A 25,377-nucleotide genomic window follows, 5' to 3' on the forward strand; every position below is an offset into this window, starting at 1 on the left:
GGGTACAAAACTGGGGAGAAACCCAGCATGTTTAGGTATATTATCACTATGTTAAAAGGTATACCTTGGTTCTTGATACTTATTGAATTAATAATCCATAAGGATACGAATTAGGAGCAGGAGTAGGCCACTCAGCCCTTCAAACCTGCTCTGCCATTCAATAAGATGATGGCTGTTCTAATTTTAACCTCAACTCCACATTCCTGCCTACCCCAGATAACCTCTATCCCCCTTGCTTATCAAGAATCTTTCTACCTCTGCCTTAAAGATATTCAAAGACTCTGCCTCAACCACCTTTTGAAGAAGAGAATTCCAAAGTGGCTCAACCCTCAGGGAAAAAAAAACCCTCATCATTGTCTTAAATGGGCAACCCCTCATTTTTAAACAGTGACCCTTAGTTCTAGATTCTCCCACAAGAGGAAACATCTTTTCCACATCCACCCTGTAAAGCCCCCTCTCATTCTCCTAAACTCCAGCGGAAACAAAGCTCGCCTGTCCAGCCTTTTCTCACAAGACAACTCACCCATTCCAGGTATTAATCTGGTAAGCCCTCTCTGAACTGCTTTCGATGCATTTACATCTTTCCTTAAATAAAGAAACCAAACAGTACACAGTCCTGCATTTGTGACCTCATCAATGTATAACTGAAACATAACCTCCCTACTCTTGAATTCAATTCCCCTTGCAATAAACAATAACGTTCTATTAGATTTGCTAATTACTTGTTGCACCTGCACACTAAACTTTTGTGATTCATGCACTAGGACACCAAGATCCCTCTGCATCTCAGAGCTCTGCGATCTGAGCTCAGAACTTCTGTTTAAACAAATGCCCTCAACAGTCACCAATTGGGAGTTAGACTTTTCCTCCACAAGAACAGAATGCTCTTGTGATGGAAATTGGATTTCTGCCTTTATTTTGTATAGTTTGAAGTAGCTAGGACTAAAACTGAGGCTGCTCATTTTTTTATTGGATTCTGAAAGGAACATAAGCCATTTGCGGAAACCAACTTGATAAACAAATTCCCTCAGACCACTAGGGCAATGTGTGTAGCTTGATGCCTAAGTAATTTCTGATGTGCTCTGTGCATGAATATGGCCTAGTTAAAAAGATGAAATGCAGTTGCACACCTTTCTCCCATTACTATTTAAGATTTTAAAGAGTTAATGTTGTGGTTGCCTCACTGCTGAAAAAGAATTGTTTGAACTACCTTTTTTTGTATTCGTTCATGGGCTGTGGGCGTCACAGGCTAGGCCAGCATTTATTGCCCACGAAATATATATTATCATACAGGAAATTTACTGTTGTCCAGTTGTTTGTTTAGTGTGCCATAAAGTGGGATAGGGTGAATGGAATTCAGTCAGAAGAATCTTGCATGTGCTGCCAGAGACTGATTGGCTTTTTAAGAATTTCCTGCGACAAGCTAGAAGAACTTTAGACTCACCCTTCTAATAAATTAACCCACTTCGATAATGTTGCATAATACCTTGCCTGTGTCTTCACCTTCCTCTGACTTTTTATTTTTAAATGAACCCAGAGCTTCGATCTACATGCAGCCATTTAACACTGGAGTATTTTCTAAGAGGCAAGAAAACATGGCGGATAATTTGTATTCTCTCCAATAAGCAGTTTGCTGCTGCAAATTAGACCCAAACTATGCTAACCCAAACACGGCAGAGAGTTTGCTTCTGAAAACTGTCGTCTAACTGTTTACACAATTAAAGGTGTTGAGAGAGAGCTGGAAATTTAACACTCCCTTCTCAAAGCAACTGCAGATCTATTGGTTCTGTGATTTAATGGAGAGCTTTCTTAAACTCTCCGAATGCCGGCTTCTAATAGCATTCCCTTTCTTGGCTGGCAAAAAGTGATGAAACAGCACCAAAATCCAGCACTTGCAGTATCCCACAGGAAAGCTGGTGTGCCTGAGACAAGTGGAACGACAAATTGACTGAATCCATTGGTGAAGGAGAGGCTGGCTGCAAAAATGACTTGCAGGCCGTGTTATGAATATGACAGGGACTGGCTTATTATTAAAAAGTTTAAAAGAATATTATTGGAACTGGCTATCTGATGAGGACATGCGGGATGGGTTTAGTAGTATTTCCAAAAGTAATTTGCGGTGTGAAGAGTAGCTCAAAATACTCTTTCGGGTTTATCAAATTTTTCACTGCTGAAGTATTACAGTGCCAGATGTTTGCTGCACAGACTCAGAAGTCCACATGTTGGATCGTTGCTGACTGAACAGTATAGGGTTATGATCCTTGGCGAGATCAAAACCATTGAGAAAATAATGATGAAAATTAGCACCTCCTGTCCTGCCTGTCATCCCAGTGTCTTTCAATTCTAACAGAAAAGAAAGTTGTTTCATTGCATATTTATTACATCTTTCAGAAATATGGTACTTCCCATACAATGAAGCACCACCATGGCTGCAAGGTAGGTGAGTGCAGCAGTTAATTTTTGCACAAGAAGGTCTCACAAATGAGCTGTTTATCTTCTTTTCTATTGTAGGTTGAAGGGAAAATTTTGGTCAGGACACCAGGAGAACACTGCTCCTTCAAATAATGCCACACGATCTTAAATATCTACCAGAGCAGGGGCTAAATATAAATATATATCCTAAGGGCAACCACTCCTACAGAGCAGCAATCTTCAGTAGTGTATTGATGTATCAGCCTAGATTGTGCTCTTAAGCCCTAGAGTGGGTCTTGAATCGATAGCCCCCTGACTTGGAAGCATGAGTGCTACCAATGGAACCAAACTGATCACTAGTAATAATCTTCTGAATGCTCTCTTAATGGAAATGTAACAACATGTTATGATTATATGGCTTTGAATGGGCCGCCTCTCTAATCAGTGTCACTTATGTCACTAAAGGAAAGTGCAGATGAGTGAAGGAATGCTGGAAAATGGTTGTTGAAGATGAGGAACTGGAATATTTGTCCATACCTGAATAAGAATTGTGTACCAAACAACGATTTTCTTAAAAACTGCATTGCTTTGACTGGCAGTGTTTCTGATGAACTGAATACCAGTGTGGAAGAGGGAGAGGAAAAGAAACATGAAAAATTTTGTGCAACGTTCAGAACTGGATAAAAGCATAGAAGATCAAACACTCATACCTTCCACCACCGACGCACAGTGGCAGCAGTGCATACCATCTGCAAGATGCACTGCAGGAACTCACCAGGGCTCCTTAGGCAGCGCCTTCCAAATCCACAACCGCCACCATCAAGAAGGACAAGGGCTGCAGATAAATGGGAACATCTGGAAATTCCCCTCCAAGCCACTCAGCATCCTGAGTTGGAAATATATCACCATTCCTTCACTATTGCTGGGTCAAATTCCTGGAGCTGCCTCTCTAACAGCACTGTGGGTGTACCTACACCACATGGACTGCAGTGGTTCAAGAAGGCAGCTCACCACCACCACCTCAAGGGCAGTTAGGGATGGACAATAAATACTGGCCTAGCCAGTGATGCCCACATCCCATTAATGAATGAAACAAAAGTAGAGGTTGTGAAAGAGGAACGTTGCTTATCTGCTAGGACAACAGAGTGACCAACACAGGAGTCAGAAGTAGTAGCCTGAACGCAGCAGCAGAATATGTTATGGTGAGAAGACTGATAGGTCTGTACAAGATAGATCTTTCTCTGACATCAAAGCTTTGTATCCAGAATGCAACTTTTGAACAGTTGCATATGTGAGATCTTGCACTTCTGCAGTTATTTCAGTTGATGCTGCAAATGTACAGCATAAATAGGACAAATTCAAAGCACCACATTTCAAAACTGCTCCTGCTGGCTGTCGTTTGCCAGCATGAACATACCATAATAATAAAAGCTTTTGCTTTTTCCCTTCTCTTTCAGTCCCAGGCCCACACCAGCCCCCACCGACCACCTGATTGCTTTCCCCTGTAAATCCTGAAGGAGCAATTACAAGGTAACTCTTGAATCTTGAACATGGATGTGTCCTTAGGCCTCAGGTTCTCATTTGCCTTTATCCTGAATTAATAAGATGAACTAGACGTACTTGGTGATTCGATGTGTCCCAGTCTGTAGTTAAACTCAGTCTGGTGACAGGGTCATGGTCTCGCAGGGTCACCAAAAGGGCGTGATCCTTTTGTCAGCTTATTAAAAAGAGCTGTTAAAGTTGACACTGGTCATTAGCTTTGTGACAGACTACCATGTTTTTCACTGCCATGCTCTGTTTGCCCCCTGTTTTTCACTGATCAATACTGTAAAGTGTGAGTGATACATCGAGAATACCTTTCAGTGAATTACAAGGTAATGATTCAATCATAGGGTTCAGATTACGTCATAAACTGCTGGAAAAAAAGCGAGTGGCTTGTTATCCCTCTGATATTGTATTAAATTCACTTAAATTACTTAATATAGTCAGATTTTCGCATTTTTCTCTAAGACTTGATGCAGAAATCATATTGATATTTTAATGGCAGCATTGCTGTATTAGCATGTTTTTTTAAATACAAATCATGGAATGCATGAAAACTTGTTTATTTAATAATTCTACATATAATCACAATATTTCGACCAGTACTCAAGTTCCAGCAAGTGTAATGTGTCATGTTCCAGTGCAGCACTAAGAATGTGCTACGTTGTCAAGCAGCTGCCTTGCCCCTGTGGTTCAGGTGGATGCCAATGATCCTGTAGCCTGGCCAAAATTCTCCCTCCTCCCCAAATGCTTCCAAAAAAAAGCTGCTTTTATATTGGTTTTAGTGGGAAGCTTCTGAAGATCTGATGGCAGGACAAAATACCAGACACTGAGGTGCCCACCTGAGCTGGCATGCCGAGCATCTACACCATATTGAGACAGCCACACCTAAGCTAGGCTGGTCATGCAGCCAGAATGCCTGACACTCTCACCAAACTAAATTGTCTATTGACAGCTTGAATATGTGGTGCGCTTTCATGGCGGCTAAGGAAGGGCTACAAGGACACTCTGAAGACTTCTCTTAGGAGATTTGATATCGACTTCGTGTCCTGGGAGAAGCTGGCCCAGATCACTACATTTGGCGCAACCAAATAAAAACAATGCAGCCTTCTTTGAAAGCAGGTGCATATCAGAAGCAGAGAGAAATGCAAGGAGAGGAAATCCCAAACCAGCAACTTGTCCAAAACTCAGTTGTCTGTGGTATCCTGTCGTATTTGCAGCAGAACCTTTTGGGTGCAGATCGGCCTTCTAACAGGTGAAACAATCGCTGGTAAATATGCCAGAATCACTATGGCTGGTCACAGCAAAGGTCCATTTTTAAGTCGCTATTCTTGGCGGCTAGTCTTAATAGACCCTCCGCATTAACTCTGGGGCTGCTACTTGCTGCATGAGATCAACATCTATGGAGCAATTACACTGAAACCAGCATGAATGCAGTTTAAAAACAAAAACAGAATTACCTGGAAAAACTCAGCAGATCTGGCAGCATCGGCGGAGAAGAAAAGAGTTGACGTTTCGAGTCCTCATGACCCTTCGACAGAACTTGAGTTCGAGTCCAGGAAAGAGCTGATATTTCAGCTCTTTCCTGGACTCGAACTCAAGTTCTGTCGAAGGGTCATGAGGACTCGAAACGTCAACTCTTTTCTTCTCCGCCGATGCTGCCAGACCTGCTGAGTTTTTCCAGGTAATTCTGTTTTTGTTTTGGATTTCCAGCATCCGCAGTTTTTTTGTTTTTATATATGAATGCCGTTTAACTGATCATTCATCCAATTGTTGTTTGTGAAATCTAGCTGTACAAAGTGGATGCTGCAATTGCCTGATATAACAACAGTCCTTGTATGCAAATTTTGATAGTGTGATAAGGTTTTGTTTGACTGGAAGCCCTTTTTTTCTGTCTTGCTTGTGCCTCTTTCAGGAATCGCACAAAAAAACTGCATTCCACGTTGAACAGTGGAGTTGAGTCAAAAAGCTTTTCTCATCTGTAAATGTTTTGGGGGAAAAGCTTTTCCTAAAGTGCTATGCATATTAGGCTGAGATGGGCTATGTCGGGAAATTATGTGAACTCTATTCCTTTAAGAAATCCGTGTGGCTACTTTGATCAGTCAGCGATCTCCCACTTGACTGTATATACAAACATGTTCTAGGCTGCATCCTTAATTATTTACCCTGTCATCCACACAAATGAGGTATAAGATTGCAAAAAGCACCTTGGATATTTCTTAGCAGGAAGCTTACCCTGCCAATACTCAAGCATTGAATACACCAGAGACTGCAATTTTGTAGGGCATGCTAATTGTTCTGGTGCAAAAGTCCTGCTGTAATGACTAGAATTATCCAATGACAGTTTGATATTTTTTTCAATTGCTAGTTTTCTTGCTCTATTTCCGCATGGAAAAAACAAAATCCTCTGATCAGTGCCACTAAAAATATACTGTTTGATAGCTAAAAATTAGGGCCCTCAGTGGCCTAGTGGATAAGGAACTGCCTCGAGAATGTTACACCATGTAGCAATGTTTCTCGTTTGTGTCTGATTGATTTATCTCAATTGGCACAATGAACTGAGGGCTCTGCCTCAGCGCTGGTGAACCCAGGATTTCTGTGCCTGATTGTGCGACTTTCAGCTTCACTCAGGTCCTTTGAATGCAGGTGTATATGATCTGGTGGTGTTAACCTTCATGGTTGAATAGCCTGCTTTTATGGGTTGCGCAGACTAACACATGATGGATGGCCACTTGGACACCGTATCAAAGACTTGCCTGTGCCCATGGAACTGGTAACTTAGTTGGGAGAATGGAGAAATCACTGGAAACACATTATGTGACAGATTTGTACCTTGATTTTGAGATGTACATCCTGTTGGGAAAAAAAACCCCACATGTTCAGTCTAATCATGAGGATTTGTATACGGGGCTTGAGGCTTTTTGTTTGTAATGGACTTGAACTCTTAATGTAAACAATCCTGGTGTAGTGATGCATTACTCTGCATCTTTTAAGTTTGGGCAGCCTGACAGGAACAGTATGGTGCGCAATCTAGCTAATCTTTTTGGCAAACATATACAGATGCCAATGTATTAACCTTAATCAAAGGGCTCAACAACCAAGAGGGCAGTGCAGACCAAATTGAAATTTACATCCTCTAATTTAACCCACTGAATTCTCAAAAGCTGCTATGCATCTTAACTTCTTTCTCCCTACTCCCCTCTTTTTTGCCAATTTTATTTCCTCTTTATCTCCAGAAAGTATTGAACATTGTTGCCTACATTCCCATGTATACCATGCACCCTCTAGGACCTTTTGCAAGTGTCATTCTATATGCATGAGTTTGGACACTGGTTGTGGACTGGCTACATCAGGGTGTAACAAAGCATAATGCTGTTCTTGCTGTTTTCCATCAACCCACGTCCAGGAGGTAATGAAAATGAATAACATCCTTGGCCAATTTTCTTTCCCCCTCTATCATAGTGGTGTTGAGGTAAATTATAATACCACTACTCCCAACCTGAGGTCAGCACAACTACATATAAAACCGGTGGGTTTTTCCTATATGTATTCAGTTACTCACTGTGAGTAATATTGGTCAGGAGAGAAATATCTACCAGAAAAAGTTATCAGGTGCTTCCAGCTCTAGGCCAATTAGTGCCAAGGAATCTTTAACATCCACCTAAATAGGTTTTGACTTAGTCTCATCCACAAGACAGCTGCTGCAGACTATCCTGCACTGCTGTCAGAGGAACCTACCTGTTTGAATTTTATCCTTTCTTGTTAACCGCGACATCAAACTATAACTGCTTTCCCAGCCATGCAAAAAAAAACAAAAGTCCTTTATTATGCTGTACTTTACATTCCCCTGTAATATATGTGAAAGAAATGTGAATATCCTGGGGTCTTAAAAAGTTTGTGAAAATGCCAAGAAAGCTTGGAATTTTCACTGAGCAAATAATACAGCAGGAACAAGTCAGAACAAAAGGAAATATGGAATGAGAATAGACTGGAAAAACTGGTTCTTTTCAAGTTACTGTGTACAATTTGGCTGATTGTTCCACCTAACCTCATTCAATCTTGAGGCAGGTAACAAACCACAAGAAGTGGTTGATAACGTTCTAAAACTGCTCTCCAGCTCCCAAGAGCAAAGAGGCAGAACTCCTAGAATATTAGGCAGAATATTAATTGAACTCTACAATTTATGCTTGCAAGCCTAAATTTCAAGTGGTCTCAGCAGTGCATGAGCACTCATGTTCTATAAAGTATTTGGCCATTTCTGACCATTATAATCTTCATCTTTTTTCTTAAAAAGATACTTATCCAGCTCTGCTTCAAAATAGCTGTTTTCACCGGTAGTCAGTTCCGTAAATCTGCTACTCTTAGTGTATTTTGACATCAGTACTACCAGTTCCTCCCTCCCTCCCATGAATCTCCCTCTAATACTTGACCTGCACAGCATCTGATGCCAAAGGAGCAATCCTGATTTAAGGCCAGGAAGCACATATGCAGAATAACTCTTCCTGTAATTTCTACCCTTCTTGTAGGAGGGAATCCAAAAGTGCTTTTAGTTTACTTTTTTTTCTTATCTGAGGAGGATGACTTATTCATACAACTTCCTCTTTTTCATGAGGGTGATTGTCTTTTTCTGCCTGCTCGGTTTGAAAGCAATTTAAAGAGAGACTTGTGGATCAGCTGCAACAAGAGGCTTTACTTTTATGACAGATTCTTTGAAAATACAAGAAAATGTGGATCAGTCATCTTGGATCCCTCAGGCTGGGTTGCTTGTGCTTAGTAAGTACCGTATGCCTGTCATCAGGTGAACTCCAGAAGTGTAAGAGTGTTTGAGATTTGCTTTCTGCAGTCTCGCAGCATCAAGACTCAGTAGAGTGGGACGAATTGATTCTGCATCAAACTGATCTGTAGCATTTCATATTGATACTGTGCAGTGCAGTACACAAGACTTAACTGTCCTAACAAATGAAACTATCATAAAAGCCCATGATTCATTTTAAGATGCTTTATATGGTTTTCTGTCTGTTGTGTTTACTTGAATATTTTGGCTTAAACAGCAAACACTGATAACATGAGGTTAATTGCATGGAGCTGTTACAGAGCCCAACAGTGCAAGCAAACTGCATTTATATGTACAGCTGGAATAGTGCAAATACCCAAGGCCTCTGAGTTAGCTTCTCAACTAATGTTAATTCAGCTCCTTGATGCTGTGCAACTAACTGACTCTTTCAACAGCAAATCACTTCTTTCCAGAGTGATGTCATCAGTGCTCACAGTTTCTACAAAAGGAAAAGGTGAAAAACAGATTAATCCTAATTTTTTGGAATTTTCTTTTCGAGCTGTTCTGTTGCTGATACTTCCTCTTTGAAGGCTCGTAATTGAACTTTTGAGTTCACAGATGGTTTGACGTTATCAGAAATCTTCCAGAACGGTTATAGCTTTGGTAACTATCTCCCACCTCCTTATTCGACATGCAACATTTGGAGAACTTAGTTACATCTGATTTTTGAAAGTTATGTGAACTGGTAGTACATGCACAGAAAATTTTCTGTACAAATGAAAATAGCTTTATTACATAGGCAAATGACTATTTTGTAATTACCATTATGTCTTGCAAATACTGTAGATTTTTTCATAAATAATTTGGATTTTTATTGTCATACACAGTTTGTCAGTCAGTTCTCAAAGTACTAAAATAGCAACAGAATAGATATTGGAAAAACATTCTTGGAAAAATGCTTTGAATTTAAATTATTGTATTCAGATGCATGTCATATACAAGTATTTTCCCTCAAGAACCCTTCTCTGTATCCTTCGTGATGTTGGCTAAGTGGCAGTGGTTGGTGGGGAGGGTGGAAATGGTGTGGTGGTTCATGTTCACCTTGTAGTATTGCCATCATTGAACATGACTCATTTGGGTGCAATCTTTTCAATTGTACTTGCGCAGTCTCAAATATCAGAATTCTTATATTTGTTTGAACACAAGATGTGGGGATTAAACCTAAATTGACCAAAGTAAATCCTCGGAGATGGCAGTCATGTTGAAGTTTCCATGACTGGAGAAATCAACTCTGGTGGGAATTATGCTACCAGGAAAATTGTACTATGGGGTAAAATAAATTGTAATACCAAAAAAGACAAGTGTAGGATTAGGTTGCTACTCATTTATTTGGCTTAGGCATAGGAATGTTTCGACCATCATTGAATTTGTGGAAAACCATTGGACGCTGCATATTTGATAAATTATTTCTTCTGATTTCTCTGCTATGAAGCATCTTGGGATGATGCTACATAAATACACATCGTTGGAAAAATTTATCACTGTACAGGAGCCATACTAAACCTTTGATCTCCCTCATTTCTCACTGTGTATAGTGTCTTGTCCTGGCAACATTCTTTATCTTCTGCTGTTGGCAGCAGTTTACGCTAATGTCAGTACATTGGGGGAAAGAAAATATGCCTTTTCTTTCCTTGAGAACTTTTTGTGTCAATCTTACTATTTGCAAACTTTTTGTCAAAGTTCAGGTTTACAAAATTCTTTCTCCAGCCTTTGTCAAATTTTCAACTCGGCAAAATCATCCGTGTCTCAGAATTTTTACTCCTTCACAAATCTTTCAGAAGATTAGATTTCAAAAACAGTCTGGGTCAAATGACTGCTATGAGGCAATGAGTCGCGATGTCCTGCTTGCTTCCTGTATGACCTTCTCTTTGCCTACATATTTGTGCAGTGATTCTGCCTGGGCTTTCTTCTGCATTACTGATCTGAATGAGTTGGTACCAAATTACACTAGTACAGTTGGGTACCTTCAGCCTTCATAAGGCATTTTGTTGATGGTTGGGTGACAGCTTTCACCTGTTGATCTGGGCATGCTGGAGCCAAACTAGGCAATGTCAGAGCAATGGTGCCTCTTATCTCTGAAAGCTGTGGCTTTTATCCAATGTAAACAAGATATGTGGAAGCAGTCGCACATTTTTAGGAAACAAGAGACCACGTCTTGTAAAGAATACGATTTTGCTTTCCTGAAGCCACCAATTCATATGTTTGCAAGTACACGTGTGGTTCCAATTCTGTATAGCTTCATAATTCAAATCATTGTTTGGAACACTGTTGCACTGTTTATTAGCAAATCAGCTGTGAATGTTTAATATTTTTAATATGTTAGCAGCTACCAAGTAGCCAGTGATGGAAAAACACTTTGAGTGACTTGAAAGCATTTTTAAGAGACCACTATGTCTTTTTATATGCCCTCCAAATAACTAGGATTGTTATGGAACCCTAACTTGTCAGAAGCAGATTTATTTGTTTCACTGTGTTCTTGTCGAATGCTATATAAAGAAAACACTGGCTTTCATTTAGGATGTCTCTCAAGAGTATAACAACACACTCTGCATGTGGTGAATCAGTTTGAATTGCAGTAACTATTGTGTGGACAGACATGGTAGCCATTTGTACAGGCAGCATTACGATGAATAGCAAATTGATCTCTTTGCTGATGCTGGTTGAGGGAAGAATATTGGCTAAATGTGCCTTACTGTTTGTCAGAGTGTTGTGGGATGTTTTATCATTCACCCTGAACAGGCTTTGTTTTAAAGTCCTGTCCAAGGATGGCATTGCAAGGTAGTGCAGCACTCCTCAGTACAGTGCTGATGTGCCAACCTAGATTAGGTGCTCAAGTCCTAGAATGTCCTTAAATCCACAACATTATGACTTGGATATGTAAGCTACCAATGAATTTATTTGATAATGGCACCTTTTTTTGAAGGGATGATCACTAAAATGAGGATCAAGATAGCAGCTCACCTTAACAAAAAACAGCTGATAAATTCCATATCATAATACCTACACAGTGAAGTGAGTACGTTCTGTTTAAAATGGTAAATGTCCATGAAAGATTCTTCATCTCCCTTCACTTTTAATAGTAGCACTTATGATTTAAAATGTGTGGATTTATAGGCAACAGATCTCAAGCTGTAAATTTAATAGGAAAATTAAAAAGTTTTCTTCCGCTTAGTTGGCAGTATCTCTTACTTTTAGAAAGTTATTCATCAATTTGCTGGCATCAGTGCAATTGTGTTTCATCTGTAATTGTTTGAGATCATATTTTGGAAATGCCTGATTTCAATTTGGTACCTAGCTGGACAGTGTATTTTTGTTTTGATCACCTCAGTCCACCTTTCTCATCATGGCTGTCCCCCATTTTTGTTCTTTCTCTGCAAGGTTATTTATGTTCTTCTGCCCTGTTGCTGCTCTGTACTATTCCTAAAGTGATATAATGTTTAAATCTAACTTCAGGCTGATACCAGAATTGCTTTCTGAACAGTCAAGATATAGCCTGGCTCACCCTCAGAAAAAGTGCCAGCGCCCTGGAGCTAAGATTAGTTACAAAAAGTCATCAAGGTTCTTCCTTCTGGTTGACTAGTGTACCTGGCACTCAGTGTCTGGGTTCATGCATCAAGATAGACCACTTGGCTGCTGCACTTTGGCTTGTACCAATGAATTACCCCAAAGTGAATTACCACCTTCGGGAGGGGGTGGGCAGTGAAGGAAGGTAAATCAAGGCTCCTGTTTGAATTTATGACCTCGTTTTGGATTGGGACTGCAATCAGGCTTTTATTTGAAACTGAATTATTTCTGTTATTAGTCAAAAACTAATTCAGAAAATGATCAGTTTTTAACTTGACTTGTCATGTCTTATGAATTAGTTCTCATAACTTGGAAGACAAATCACACTTGAATATCTTGAACAAAGGCAATAATTATACTTGGCATCTGCAGTAAGAAGCTTAATAATTTAAACAAGACAAAATATAGACGAAAAGGAAACATTGAAATTACAAGACAAACAATTTCAGCCACAGAAAAATCTTAATGCCCAAGTGTGGCTTGTAATACTTCATAAGTTTGTAAATTTAGGTCTTATTACACTGTCTCCCAAACTTGATTGTTCTTTCGCAGTAGTTGGAATTATGCAATGAATCCCTCCTTTCAATCGTCGCATGTCCTACATTCATAAGTTTTTATGAGCGGCATCCTTAAAAATTTCTACTTGCTTTATGCTATCCTTTGGTATTCTTGCTGACGTCTTGCACACTATGGACCCCTGCCCATCACCTAGGGTCTTAATCTTTTAAAAGAGACTTGTATCATGTTGACAACTACAACAATAGCTTGCATTTATATAGTGCCTTTAATATAACACCTCCCAAGGTGATTCATATGAGCCTTTAAGTAAAATTTGATATCCAGCCATGGAAGGTTATATTAAGGTTAGTCAGAGGAGATAGGTTCTAAGGAGAATCTTAAAGGAAGAAAGAAAAAATGAGTCACTTAGGCAGGGAATTCCAGAGTTTAGGGCCAAGGCAGCTGAAGGCATGGCCACCTGACCTAGAGGAATTGGGGATATTCAAGAGGCTAGAATTGGAGGATTAAAAGGATCTTGGAGGATCGTGGGGCTGAAGGAGGTTACAGAGAAAGGGAGGGAAGAAGTCAAAGAGGGATTTGATAACAAGGATAAGAATTTTAAACTTGAGGCACTACTTAACCAGGGGCCAATGTACATCAGTGAGCATCGGAGTGGTAGGTGAACAGGACTTGGTACAAGCAAGGACACTGGCAGGAGTGCTTTGGATGACCTGAAGTCTACCAAGAGTAGAATGTGGGAGGTCAGCCAGGTGTTCATTGGAATAGTCACGTCTCGACAAAGTCAGTCTAACAAAGGCTTGGATAAAAGCAGCAGATAAGCTGAAGCAGAGGCAGAGTTGAGCAATATTACAGAAGTTGAAATGGGTGGTCTTAAAGCATGTGCCCACAAAACATGTGTTCCAGTAAAATTAAATTTATATGCCAGAAGTGTCATTATTCTCATCTGGAGATACTCTTTTCTTCAGATGCGCCTGTATGTATGTATGTATGTGCGTTTGTGTATGTAGGTGTGTGTGTATATATGATTGGCTTATATATATTGCATATATATATATATATATACATACATACACATACACATGACAGTCTTGCAGTAACAAGCCAATGTAGGACAAAATACTTGAGTTACAAAGCTACTGCATTGATAAAATCGTACATCCAGTTGTACAAGTGGACACTACAGAAAAAAAATCAGAAGGTCAAATTGGACAGTCCTGATACATTAAAAAATTGCTTGCAGCATTGAAGCTCTATCAGTAGACATCACTAGCATCTTTGCTTATAAAGTATCATACCGTAGTTATAGAGGGTGCTTAAGCAATTTAAAGGGACAGCACCATTACTGCATTAACTACTTTTCCAGTTTGTCTGCTGCAATCCAACACATCACTGCTGGAAATGAGTTTTTGAAGGGATTCTCAGTTTTGCAACACTGGATATAACTGAAGAATCAAAGTTAGAGTTTAGAATGTGGCTGATCATCAACACAGCTAGGAAGGAAGAGATCTATATCTTTGATATATTACAAGCTCTGTGTAGTGCCCATTGTGTCAATTACTACTTGTATCATTTTGCCATCACACTTTGACAGTATCCCTATTGTTATTGATAAGACTGTGCAAATCAACAACAATGTATATTTATATAGCACCTTTAATGTAATGAAATGTCCCAAGCTGCTTCACAGGAGCATTATAAAACAAAGTATGGCAACTTATGTGGCTACATGAGATATTAGCTCAGATGACCAAAAGCTTGGTCAAAGAGGTAGGTTTTAAGGAGTGTCTTAAAGGATGAAAACAAGGAAGAGAGATGTTGGGAGGGAATTCCAGAGTTTGGGGACTAAGTCAACTGAAGTCACAGCCACCGTTGGTGGAGTGATTAAAATTGAGTACGCTGCATGACATAAAAATGATTAAAAATCAGAACAGGATTAGCTGAGGAATTATGGTTAAACTCAGATGTTTTGTTTGTCTAGGAATGCAGGAGAGCTATTTTTTAAGTCAATACCATGAAAATGATGTGAATGCTTATGCTATGGAATAGGAAAAATTACATAATCCTAAAACAACTTGCATCTTCTGTGTTTTGTGTAAAAGAGCATCATTGAGAATGTTGTGTAATGTTCTCTTAGATATTTTATGCATAAAGTATATTTTTACAAAAGTAGGCTCTTCCCAGGGCTTCTTTCCAGGACTTGTCTAAGGCCTTTCAGCCATTGTACACAGAAGGGCTAGAAATTGTATAGAGCCCCTCGGACTGTATGACTAACATTGAATGTATGCAGTAAATATTGCATGTATCACAATTGTGTTGAAGCACATCAGAGTGCAACATGATCCATGTAGAAAATTTGAATATCATTGCACCTTCTGTAATGACCATTTTGAAATGTTTTGTAATGTTATTTTAGATATCTTATGAATAAAGTATATTTTTGCAAAAAAAAATCATTGAGTATTTCACAGTTGAGGGAAAAACCACAAAGGGGGCACTAAGAGTGAGAAATTTAGCCTGATAGGATTTTAAGAAAGTTTTGAAGGAAGGGAGAGACATGTCAAGGGAAAATGGTTTGTTCTGTGTTGTAAGCATAAATGATACATGCTGGTCATCTTAGATTAGTATAAGAAACAGTAGTTAATGTTTTAATTACTTTCTTCTATATGCAGGGGTAAAGAGTATGAAAGCTCACTAGAAGCCAAAGCTCAGATCCCAGACTCGCCCTTCAAAGCCAAGTAAGTGCTTTATAAACCGACAGCTTACAAAAATGTGACTAAAAACAGATAATGCTGGAAATACCTCACAGGTTTATTTACCTCTATCAAAGATAAAAGAAAGGTTTCCTCTGAAAAAGTTAGGGTGAGCGTCTTTGTCACAATAATCAAAACAATGAAAGAGTGAAGAACAGGTGAAGGTCACAAATGCTACAGTCCAAACTGTTATAACGGCTCCTCATGGGTTTAATAGCTGTGGAATTAACTTGAAAAAATTGTAACAAGCAAGTGAAAAAGAGGACAAAGGCCTAAATTAAAATACAATCAGAAAAAATAAAGGTGTATAATGGCTATCTGCTATGTGGTTAATGCTAGCTGCCAGTTCCTGTAAAAGTGAATTATGTCAATAATGCTGAAAGTTTCTTGGAGTGTTGAGAATTATAGAAATTTCTGTACATTGGAAACTACCTTCAATGAAAGTTTTTTTTGTCACTGTATATGTCACATGGGGCTGAACATAGGAACATTTAACCTTCTGAACATGCACTAAAGCAGCCAATGGTGCAAATGTTTTTGTGTTCACATGCTGTTCCATAAGTGGTAAAATGAGGCTTAACCCCCATGATTCTTGATCTCATCATGGAAGGCAATGGGAAGAAAAACACATTTAGTGAAGCACATGGATTAGAATTCTAGTAAAGGCAAAAAAAGCTTCAATCATTTATAAATACAGCTAGATGCTCTGGATCTGGGTTCTTTCTGGATGGATGTGTTAAGGTGACTGCACCTATCCTGTGATTGTTGCTCTGAACAATGCTGGTTCCTTGTGGCATTGACAAAAACCTGGGAAGAGGCAAAAAAGTAGTGCATGGCAAATGGGAAAAGCCAGGGGTTGGATTTCTCACAGGCAAAAGCAAAAGGGCAACATGAACTTTAGTGCTGTCTTTGCAGCTGAAGTAGCACAAAGCAGCAGCATTAATTGGTTTAGCATCTTAATTTTGCATTTATTGCTAAGAAACCTCTCTTAATGGGTAATGGTGTTGCCTTATCTGGTTGGAAGTCATAAACGGCAAGAACATATCAATAAAAACAAAAAAACTGCGGATGCTGGAAATCCAAAACAAAAACAGAATTACCTGGAAAAACTCAGTAGGTCTGGCAGCATCGGCGGAGAAGAAAAGAGTTGACGTTTCGAGTCCTCATGACCCTTCGACAGAACTTGAGTTCGAGTCCAGGAAAGAGCTGAAATATAAGCTGGTTTAAGGTGTGTGTGTGGGGGGCGGAGAGATAGAGAGACAGAGAGGTGGAGGGGGTTGGTGTGGTTGTAGCGACAAACAAGCAGTGATAGAAGCAGATCATCAAAAGATGTCAACAACAATAGTACAATAGAACACATAGGTGTTAAAGTTAAAGTTGGTGATATTATCTAAACGAATGTGCTAATTAAGAATGGATGGTAGGGCACTCAAGGTATAGCTCTAGTGGGTTTTTTTTTATATTTTATATAATGGAAATAGATGGGAAAAGGAAAATCTTTATAATTTATTGGGAAAAAAAAAAAGAAGGGGGTAACAGAAAGGGGGTGGGGATGGGGGAGGGGACTCACGACCTAAAGTTGTTGAATTCAATATTCAGTCCGGAAGGCTGTAAAGTCCCTAGTCGGAAGATGAGGTGTTGTTCCTCCAGTTTGCGTTGGGCTTCACTGGAACAATGCAGCAAGCCAAGGACAGACATGTGGGCAAGAGAGCAGGGTGGAGTGTTAAAATGGCAAGCGACAGGGAGGTTTGGGTCATTCTTGCGGACAGACCGCAGGTGTTCTGCAAAGCGGTCGCCCAGTTTACGTTTGGTCTCTCCAATGTAGAGGAGACCACATTGGGAGCAACGAATGCAGTAGACTAAGTTGGGGGAAATGCAAGTGAAATGCTGCTTCACTTGAAAGGAGTGTTTGGGTCCTTGGACGGTGAGGAGAGAGGAAGTGAAGGGGCAGGTGTTGCATCTTTTGCGTGGGCAAGGGGTTGTGCCATAGGAGGGGGTTGAGGAGTAGGGGGTGATGGAGGAGTGGACCAGGGTGTCCCGGAGGGAGCGATCCCTACGGAATGCCGATAAGGGGGGTGAAGGGAAGATGTGTTTGGTAGTGGCATCATGCTGGAGTTGGCGGAAATGGCGGAGGATGATCCTTTGAATGCGGAGGCTGGTGGGGTGATAAGTGAGGACAAGGGGGACCCTATCATGTTTCTGGGAGGGAGGAGAAGGAGTGAGGGCGGATGCGCGGGAGATGGGCCGGACACGGTTGAGGGCCCTGTCAACGACCGTGGGTGGAAAACCTCGGTTAAGGAAGAAGGAGGACATGTCAGAGGAACTGTTTTTGAATGTAGCATCATCGGAACAGATGCGACGGAGGCGAAGGAACTGAGAGAATGGGATGGAGTCCTTACAGGAAGTGGGGTGTGAGGAGCTGTAGTCGAGATAGCTGTGGGTGTCGGTGGGTTTGTAATGGATATTGGTGGACAGTCTATCACCAGAGATTGAGACAGAGAGGTCAAGGAAGGGAAGGGAAGTGTCAGAGATGGACCACGTGAAAATGATGGAGGGGTGGAGATTGGAAGCAAAATTAATAAATTTTTCCAAGTCCTGACGAGAGCATGAAGCAGCACCGAAATAATCATCGATGTACCGGAGAAAGAGTTGTGGAAGGGGGCCGGAGTAGGACTGCAACAAGGAATGTTCCACATACCCCATAAAGAGACAGGCATAGCTGGGGCCCATGCGGGTACCCATAGCCACACCTTTTATTTGGAGGAAGTGAGAGGAGTTGAAGGAGAAATTGTTCAGCGTGAGAACAAGTTCAGCCAGACGGAGGAGAGTAGTGGTGGATGGGGATTGTTCGGGCCTCTGTTCGAGGAAGAAGCTAAGGGCCCTCAGACCATCCTGGTGGGGGATGGAGGTGTAGAGGGATTGGACGTCCATGGTGAAGAGGAAGCGGTAGGGGCCAGGGAACTGGAAATTGTTGATGTGACGTAAGGTGTCAGAGGAATCACGGATGTAGGTGGGAAGGGACTGGACAAGGGGAGAGAGAAGGGAGTCAAGATAACGAGAAATGAGTTCTGTGGGGCAGGAGCAAGCTGAGACGATCGGTCTACCGGGGCAGTTCTGTTTGTGGATTTTGGGTAGGAGATAGAAGCGGGCCGTCCGAGGTTGGGCAACTATCAGGTTGGAAGCTGTGGGAGGGAGATCCCCAGAGGAGATGAGGTCAGTGACAGTCCTGGAAACAATGGCTTGATGTTCAGTGGTGGGGTCATGGTCCAGGGAGAGGTAGGAGGAAGTGTCTGCGAGTTGACGCTCAGCCTCCGCGTGGTAGAGGTCAGTGCGCCAGACAACAACAGCACCACCCTTGTCAGCGGGTTTGATGACAATGTCAGGGTTGGACCTGAGAGAATGGAGTGCAGTAAGTTCAGAGAGAGACAGGTTAGAATGGGTGAGAGGAGCAGAGAAATTGAGACGACTAATGTCGCGCCGACAGTTCTCAATGAAAAGATCGAGAGAAGGTAAGAATCCAGAGGGAGGGGTCCAGGTGGAGGGAGAATATTGAAGATGGGTAAAAGGATCCGTTGAACTGGGAGAGGACTCCTGCCCAAAGAAGTGAGCCCGGAGACGAAGACGGCGGAAGAAGAGTTCAGTATCATGCCGAGCCCGAAATTCATTGAGGTGAGGGCGTAAGGGTATGAAACTAAGTCCTTTGCTGAGCACTGAACGTTCAGCATCGGAGAGGGGAAGGTCAGGGGGTATAGTGAATACACGGCTGGGGTTGGGATTGGAAGATGGGGTGGGGACGGAGGGACAGGCAGGGATGGAGGGTCCTAGATGGGTGTTGGTGTCGATGAGTTGTTGGAGCTTGCGTTCCTTAGCACTTGAGAGAAAGAGAAAAAGTTTCTTGTTGAGGCGTCGGATGAGCCGAAGGATAAAATGAAACTGGGGGCACGCGCAGCTTTGAAAAAGGGTACGGCGGTGCTGCTGGAGGGAGAGGTCGAGTGTGTTCATATGGCGGCGCATGGCACTGAGTGTGGATCTCAGAATGTGACGGGAACAGCAGTCCGAGAAACGTTTTATGTCCCGGAGATACCTGTAATCCTGGGTGGGTTCGAAACATGAGGGGTGGAATTTCAGTTGAAATCCATGTGGGGTAAGTCGGAGACGGAGACAGTCACTGAGAAAGGAGATATGGCTGTGAAAGCGGGTTTTAGTAAACACCTTGTCAAACACTAGGAGAGAAATGGAAAGCAATGAAGGTGAACAAGGCAACAGAGAAATCCGGAAATCTTGTCGCAGAGAGGAACAGAACTTCTTCAAGGAGGTAGGCATTTCTTGAAGAGCAGTGGCAGTCAATTAAACACAGAGATAAAAACAAAAAAACTGCGGATGCTGGAAATCCAAAACAAAAACAGAATTACCTGGAAAAACTCAGTAGGTCTGGCAGCATCGGCGGAGAAGAAAAGAGTTGACGTTTGAACATATCAAGCTGATCGACCAGCCCGAGATGAATTAAGTCGATTTTCTGGTGGAGCTCTGCTTTTGTGGGGAAAAGATGGCTAAAATCAGCTGGGACTCCTGCTACTGATCACTGTTAAGTTGTCCCTGCAATAAAATAGTGAGGGTTCTGTGTTGGTAAGTTTGTGTTATATGGATATTTCAGCAGTGGCAACACTAAAAAAGGATAGAACGAGCAAAATAGAATGAAACTCTGATCTTAAAAACAATCTCGTCTTCTGTTTTTTTAACTAAAAAATGTTTGTAGTAAATTATAATTAATTTTTCATCCTTTCTGGAAAATATTTACTTCTGAAAATGAGTTCGATATCCTTATCAGGAGGAGATTGGAGGAATTTCTCAGACCAGCATTGTGAGGAAGTTCAATTAAAATCAGTTCAATTAAAATCAGAGAGATGATTAGTGTTACTTGATTGCTCAAGTGAATGCGTTATCTGTGTATGTTAATTCCATCTCCTCAAACTGTCAGGCCCTGTAACTCCTCTGAGCTGATTTCTCCAATTTATGTCATTGATGACTAAAAGAGGAAAATAAATTATACAGTTTTACAGAAACCCTTTGTAACTTCCTTTTGAAAGTGGCATGAATAATTGTAAAGCAAATGATTATCTTAAGAGCTCTTTTGATGACACAGTACGTAAATGCACCATGTGGAGAGGTACTGAACCATGAAGATAAGCAAGGCCCATGGTCCCATCCTGGTTGATATTGAGTTACCTGGCCTCAGCTTCAGCAGTGATGTGAACAACTGAAATTCTTTTTGTGGGACCTGGAGCAGGGAGAATAAAATGTACGAAGAGTCATATTGGATTTGAAACATTAACTTTTTCTCTCTTCACAAGTGCTACCAGACTGGCTGAGCTTCTCCAGCGTTTTCTATTTTAAGTTTATTTGCAGCATCTGCAGTATTTTGCTTTTATATTAGGATAAAATTAAAGTAGGGTTCCTGCTCCTTTTGGCCGCCTATCACTCCTGCCAGAAAGTGTACAGATTACATTGAGCTCTGCTCTGCCCTTCACCCAGCTGAAGAGCAAATGGGTGAGGTCACAGCATTCAGAAGTGTCAACATGAATCAATGCTTTAAGTTTTTAAAATTTCTTCGCTGGATGTGGGCATTGCCAACTAGGCCAGCATTTATTGCCCATCCCTAATTGCCCTTGGAAAGGTGGTGGTAAGCTACTGGCTTGAACCACTGAAGTCCATGTAGTGTAGGTACACCCAGAGTGCTGTTACGAAGGGAGTTCCAGGATTTTGACCAGCGACAGTGAAGGAATGGCGATGTAATTCCAAGTCAGAATGGTATGTGGCTTGGAGGGGAACATGCAGGTGGCAGTGTTCCCATCTATCTGCTACCCTTAACCTTTCTGGTGGTAGAGGCCAGAGGCTTTGAAGGTGCTGTCGAAGGAGCCTTGGTGAGTTGCAGCACTGCAATTGTAGGTAACACACTGCTGCCACTGTGTGTCAGTGGTGTGGAAGATGGTGGATAGGTTGCCAATCAAGTAGGCTGCTTTGTCCTGGATGGTGTCGAGCTTCTTAAGTGTTGTTGGAGCTGTGCTCATCTAGTTAAGTGGAGAGCATTACATCACAATCAGGGACTTGTGTCTTGTAGATGGTGGACAGGCTTGGGGAGTCGGGAAGTGAGTTACTCATTGCAGAACTCCAACCTATCTTCTGTGACCTGCTCTTGTAGCCACAGTATTTATATGGCTGGTCCACTTTGGGGTCTAGAGCTGGGGGACACAGTCTCAGAATAAGGGGCAGACTATTTAGTACTGAGATGAGGGGGAATCACTCCACTCAGAGGGTGGTGAATCTTTGGAATTCTCTACTGCAGATGGCTATGGAAGCTCAATCATTGAGGATGTTCAAGACAGAGATCATTGGATTTCTAAATACTAATGACATCAAGGGATAAGGGGATAGCACAAGAAAATGACTGAGGCATACGATCAGCTGTGATCTAGTAGAATGGAGGAGCAGACTTGAGGGGCTGAATGGCCTACTCCTCCTATCTTTCTACGTTGATGTCAAGGGCAGTCACTCTCACCTCACCTCATCTATTTGCTGCCCTTGTCCTTCTAGACGATAGTGGTTATGGGTTTGGGAGGTGCTGTTGAAGGAGCCTTGGTGAATTCCTGAAGTGCATCTTGTAGGAATTCACCAAGGCTCCTTCGACAGCACCTTTCAACCCACAACACTACCAGCTAGAAGGACAAGGGCAGCAGATAGATGGGAACACCACCACCTGGAAGTTCCCCTCCAAGTCACTCACCATCCCAACTTGGAAATATATCGCCGTTCCTTCACTGTCGCTGGGTCAAAATCCTGGAACTCCTTCCCTAACAGCGCTGCAGATGTACCTACACCACACGGGACTGCAGCGGTTCAAGAAGGCAGCTCACCACCACCTTCTCGAGGGCAATTATGGATGGGCAATAAATGTTGGCCCAGCCAGTGACGCCCACATCCCATGAATGAATTTTTAAAAAAACCTGAGATCAGTTCTTTTATCCATGTTAGGACCAAGGCTGTAATGAGGTCAGGAGCTAAGTGGCCTTGGTGGTACACAAGCTGAGCGTCAGTGAGCGCAGGTTATTGCTGAGTAAATGCTGCTTGATAGCATTGTCGATGACAACTTCCATCACTTTGCTGATGATCAAGAGTAGACTGATGGGGCGGTAATTGATCAGGTTGAATTTTTCATGTTTTTTGTGGACAGGACATATTTGGCAATTTTCCACACTGCCAGGTAGATGCCAGTGTTGTAGCTATATTGGAACAGCTTGGCTAGAGGTGTGGCTAGTCCTGGAGCCAGAATGTTGTCAGCTGAGGACAAAAGGAAGTTATGAGAGGAAACTACATTCTGCACAGTTTAGCACCATTTTAATTATTTTCAATTTACTGTGCATGACCTATAAAGTTATCAAAAATGTGTGCTGACAATATTTACACATCACTTGATGTGCTAGTCATTAAGAAGGTTAATCTAAAGAACACACAGGCATTTGATTAAAAATTCATATAACCCATTGACCATTCAAGCAGCTGAAAAGTTAATGTTGCCCTTTTGCTTTTGCCTGTGAGAAATCCAACCCCTGCCTTCTCCCATTTGCCATGCACTACTTTTTGGCTCTTCTCAGGGTTTTGCCAATGCAGCAAGGAACTAGCTGTAGAGCAGTTGTTCAGAGAGCATAATCACAGGATCGATGCAGATGAGAAAGGGCTTCAGTCCAGCTTAACATGTCCATCCAGAAAGAACAGCATCTAGCTATATTTATAAATGATTGAAGCTATTTTTTGCCTTCAGTGCCTTTACTAGAATTCTAATCCATATGCTTTGCTAAATGACTTGCCTTCCATGATGAGATCAAGAATCATGGGGGTTAAGCCTCATTTTACCACTTATGGTAAAGCGTGTGAACACAAAAACATTTGCACCACTGGCTGCTTTAGTGCACGTTCAGAAGGTTAAATGTTCATATGTTCAGCCCCAAGTGTCATAAACGGTGACTAAAAAAGTTTCAGTGAAGGTAGTTTCCAATGTACAGAAATTTTCTACTAACAATGATCCTTTTGTGGCTGTGTTAACCAGAAAAATAATACACCATTTTTTTTGGTGGCTATGGGGGAGATTTGTGTGCCTTTTTCATTCTTTTAGATTACCACCACATGCAGCAGATAGTTAATCAGTGATCACAATCCACCCTCGGGGCTTGCAATTCAAATGGATAAATCAGCCTTCTTAAGTTTCACGGTATTATAATGTAAATGCTTCAAGCACATTGTCATACTGTATGATACTTCTGGATCTCCATTTCAGCTTCCTTTCTGGTGCTCTCACCCTTGGAAGCCTAACAATTTCTACCAGCTATGTGAGATCTGCAAGTGCCAGGCAGCAATACAGCAAAACACCTAATAATTCACAGGACGCCAACATATTGGCTAAGTTCATTGGCCTTTTAAATAGCACCTTTTTTGGCCTCAGGATATCCCAAAGTGCTTTACAGCCAGTGAAGAACTTTTGAAGTGAAGTCACTGTTGTTTCCTACATTACACTCCCAAATCACAGCACCATTATTGTTCTGAAATCCATCCTCCACCCAACAGAGCGAAAAAATTTTCTTTACATGTCTACCCTGTTGAATCCATTACTTTAAATACCTTGACTAGAGCACTTGTCAGCCATCTCAATGCATGGGAATTCAAGGCAGGTTTATGGAAACCTCCCTCATAATTTACCCCCTTTGATTATGGTGAATGTGTCCTGTACCTCTTGTGAAACCAAAATATCTTTCCTGAAGTTTTTTTAATTCATTCATGGAGTGTGGCATCGTTGGCTTGGCCAGTATTTATTGTCCATCCCTAATTGCCCTTGAGAAGGTGCTAGTGAGCTACCACCTTGAACCGCTGCAGTCCATGTGGTGTAGGTACACCCACAGTGCTGTTAGGGAAGGAGTTCCAGGGTTTGGACTCAGCGACAGTGAAGGAACAGTGATATATTTCTAAGTCAGGATGGTGAGTGGCTTGAAGGGAAACAAGTGGGGTGTAACATGTGTCTGCTGCCCTTGTCCTTCTAGATGGTAGCGGTTGTGGGTTTGGAAGGTGCTGTCTAAGGAACCTTGGTGAGTTCCTGCAGTGCATCTTGTAGATGGTACATAATGTTGCCACTGTGCGTCGGTGGTGGAGGGAGTCAATGTTTCTGGATGGGGTGCCAATCAAGCAGGCTGCATTGTCCTGGGTGGTGTCAAGCTTCTTGAGTGTCCTTGGAGCTGCACTCATGCAGACAAGTTTAGAGTATTCCATCACACGTCTGGCTTGTGCTTTGTAGATGGTGGACAGGCTTTGGGGAGTCATGTGGTGAGTTACTTGCTGCAGGATTCCTAGCCTCTGACCTGCTCTTGTAACCACAGTATTGATATGGCTGGTCCAGCTCAGTTTTTCGTCAATCATAACCCCTAGGATGTTGATATTGGGGGATTCAGCGATGGTAATGCCATTGAATGTCAAGGGGTGATGGTTATTTTTTCTCTTGTTGGAAATGGTTATTGCCTGGCACTTGCATGGCATGAGTGTTACTTGCCACTTGTCAGCCCAAGCCTGAATGTTGTCCAGGTCTTGCTGCATTATGGGCATGGACTGCTGAGGAGTTGAGAATGGTGCTGAACATCTTGCAATCATCAACACCTAGTATTGTTCACCGTCTAACTAGGGTCTGACCAAGGCTCTGTACAAGTGAAGCACTACCTC

At 41.7% G+C, this 25,377-nt stretch overlaps 1 protein-coding gene across 4 annotated transcripts in view; it reads left to right on the top strand.

The window, feature by feature from the left end:
• The window catches only part of scaper (S-phase cyclin A-associated protein in the ER), a 294,594-nt gene that overhangs the window by 120,661 nt on the left and 148,556 nt on the right, over positions 1 to 25,377 (top strand). For 3 of the 4 annotated variants that reach the window (XM_041178256.1, XM_041178255.1, XM_041178257.1), the window contains one exon: positions 15,541 to 15,606. The exons of the other annotated variant lie outside the window; for it this stretch is intronic. In XM_041178256.1, the coding sequence (XP_041034190.1) occupies positions 15,541 to 15,606 (66 nt within the window). The remainder of the gene's footprint in view (positions 1 to 15,540; positions 15,607 to 25,377) is intronic. 4 annotated transcript variants of the gene reach the window in all.

This window comes from Carcharodon carcharias, chromosome 32 (genome assembly GCF_017639515.1).
Source record: "Carcharodon carcharias isolate sCarCar2 chromosome 32, sCarCar2.pri, whole genome shotgun sequence".
NCBI classification, from domain to species: domain Eukaryota; kingdom Metazoa; phylum Chordata; class Chondrichthyes; order Lamniformes; family Lamnidae; genus Carcharodon; species Carcharodon carcharias.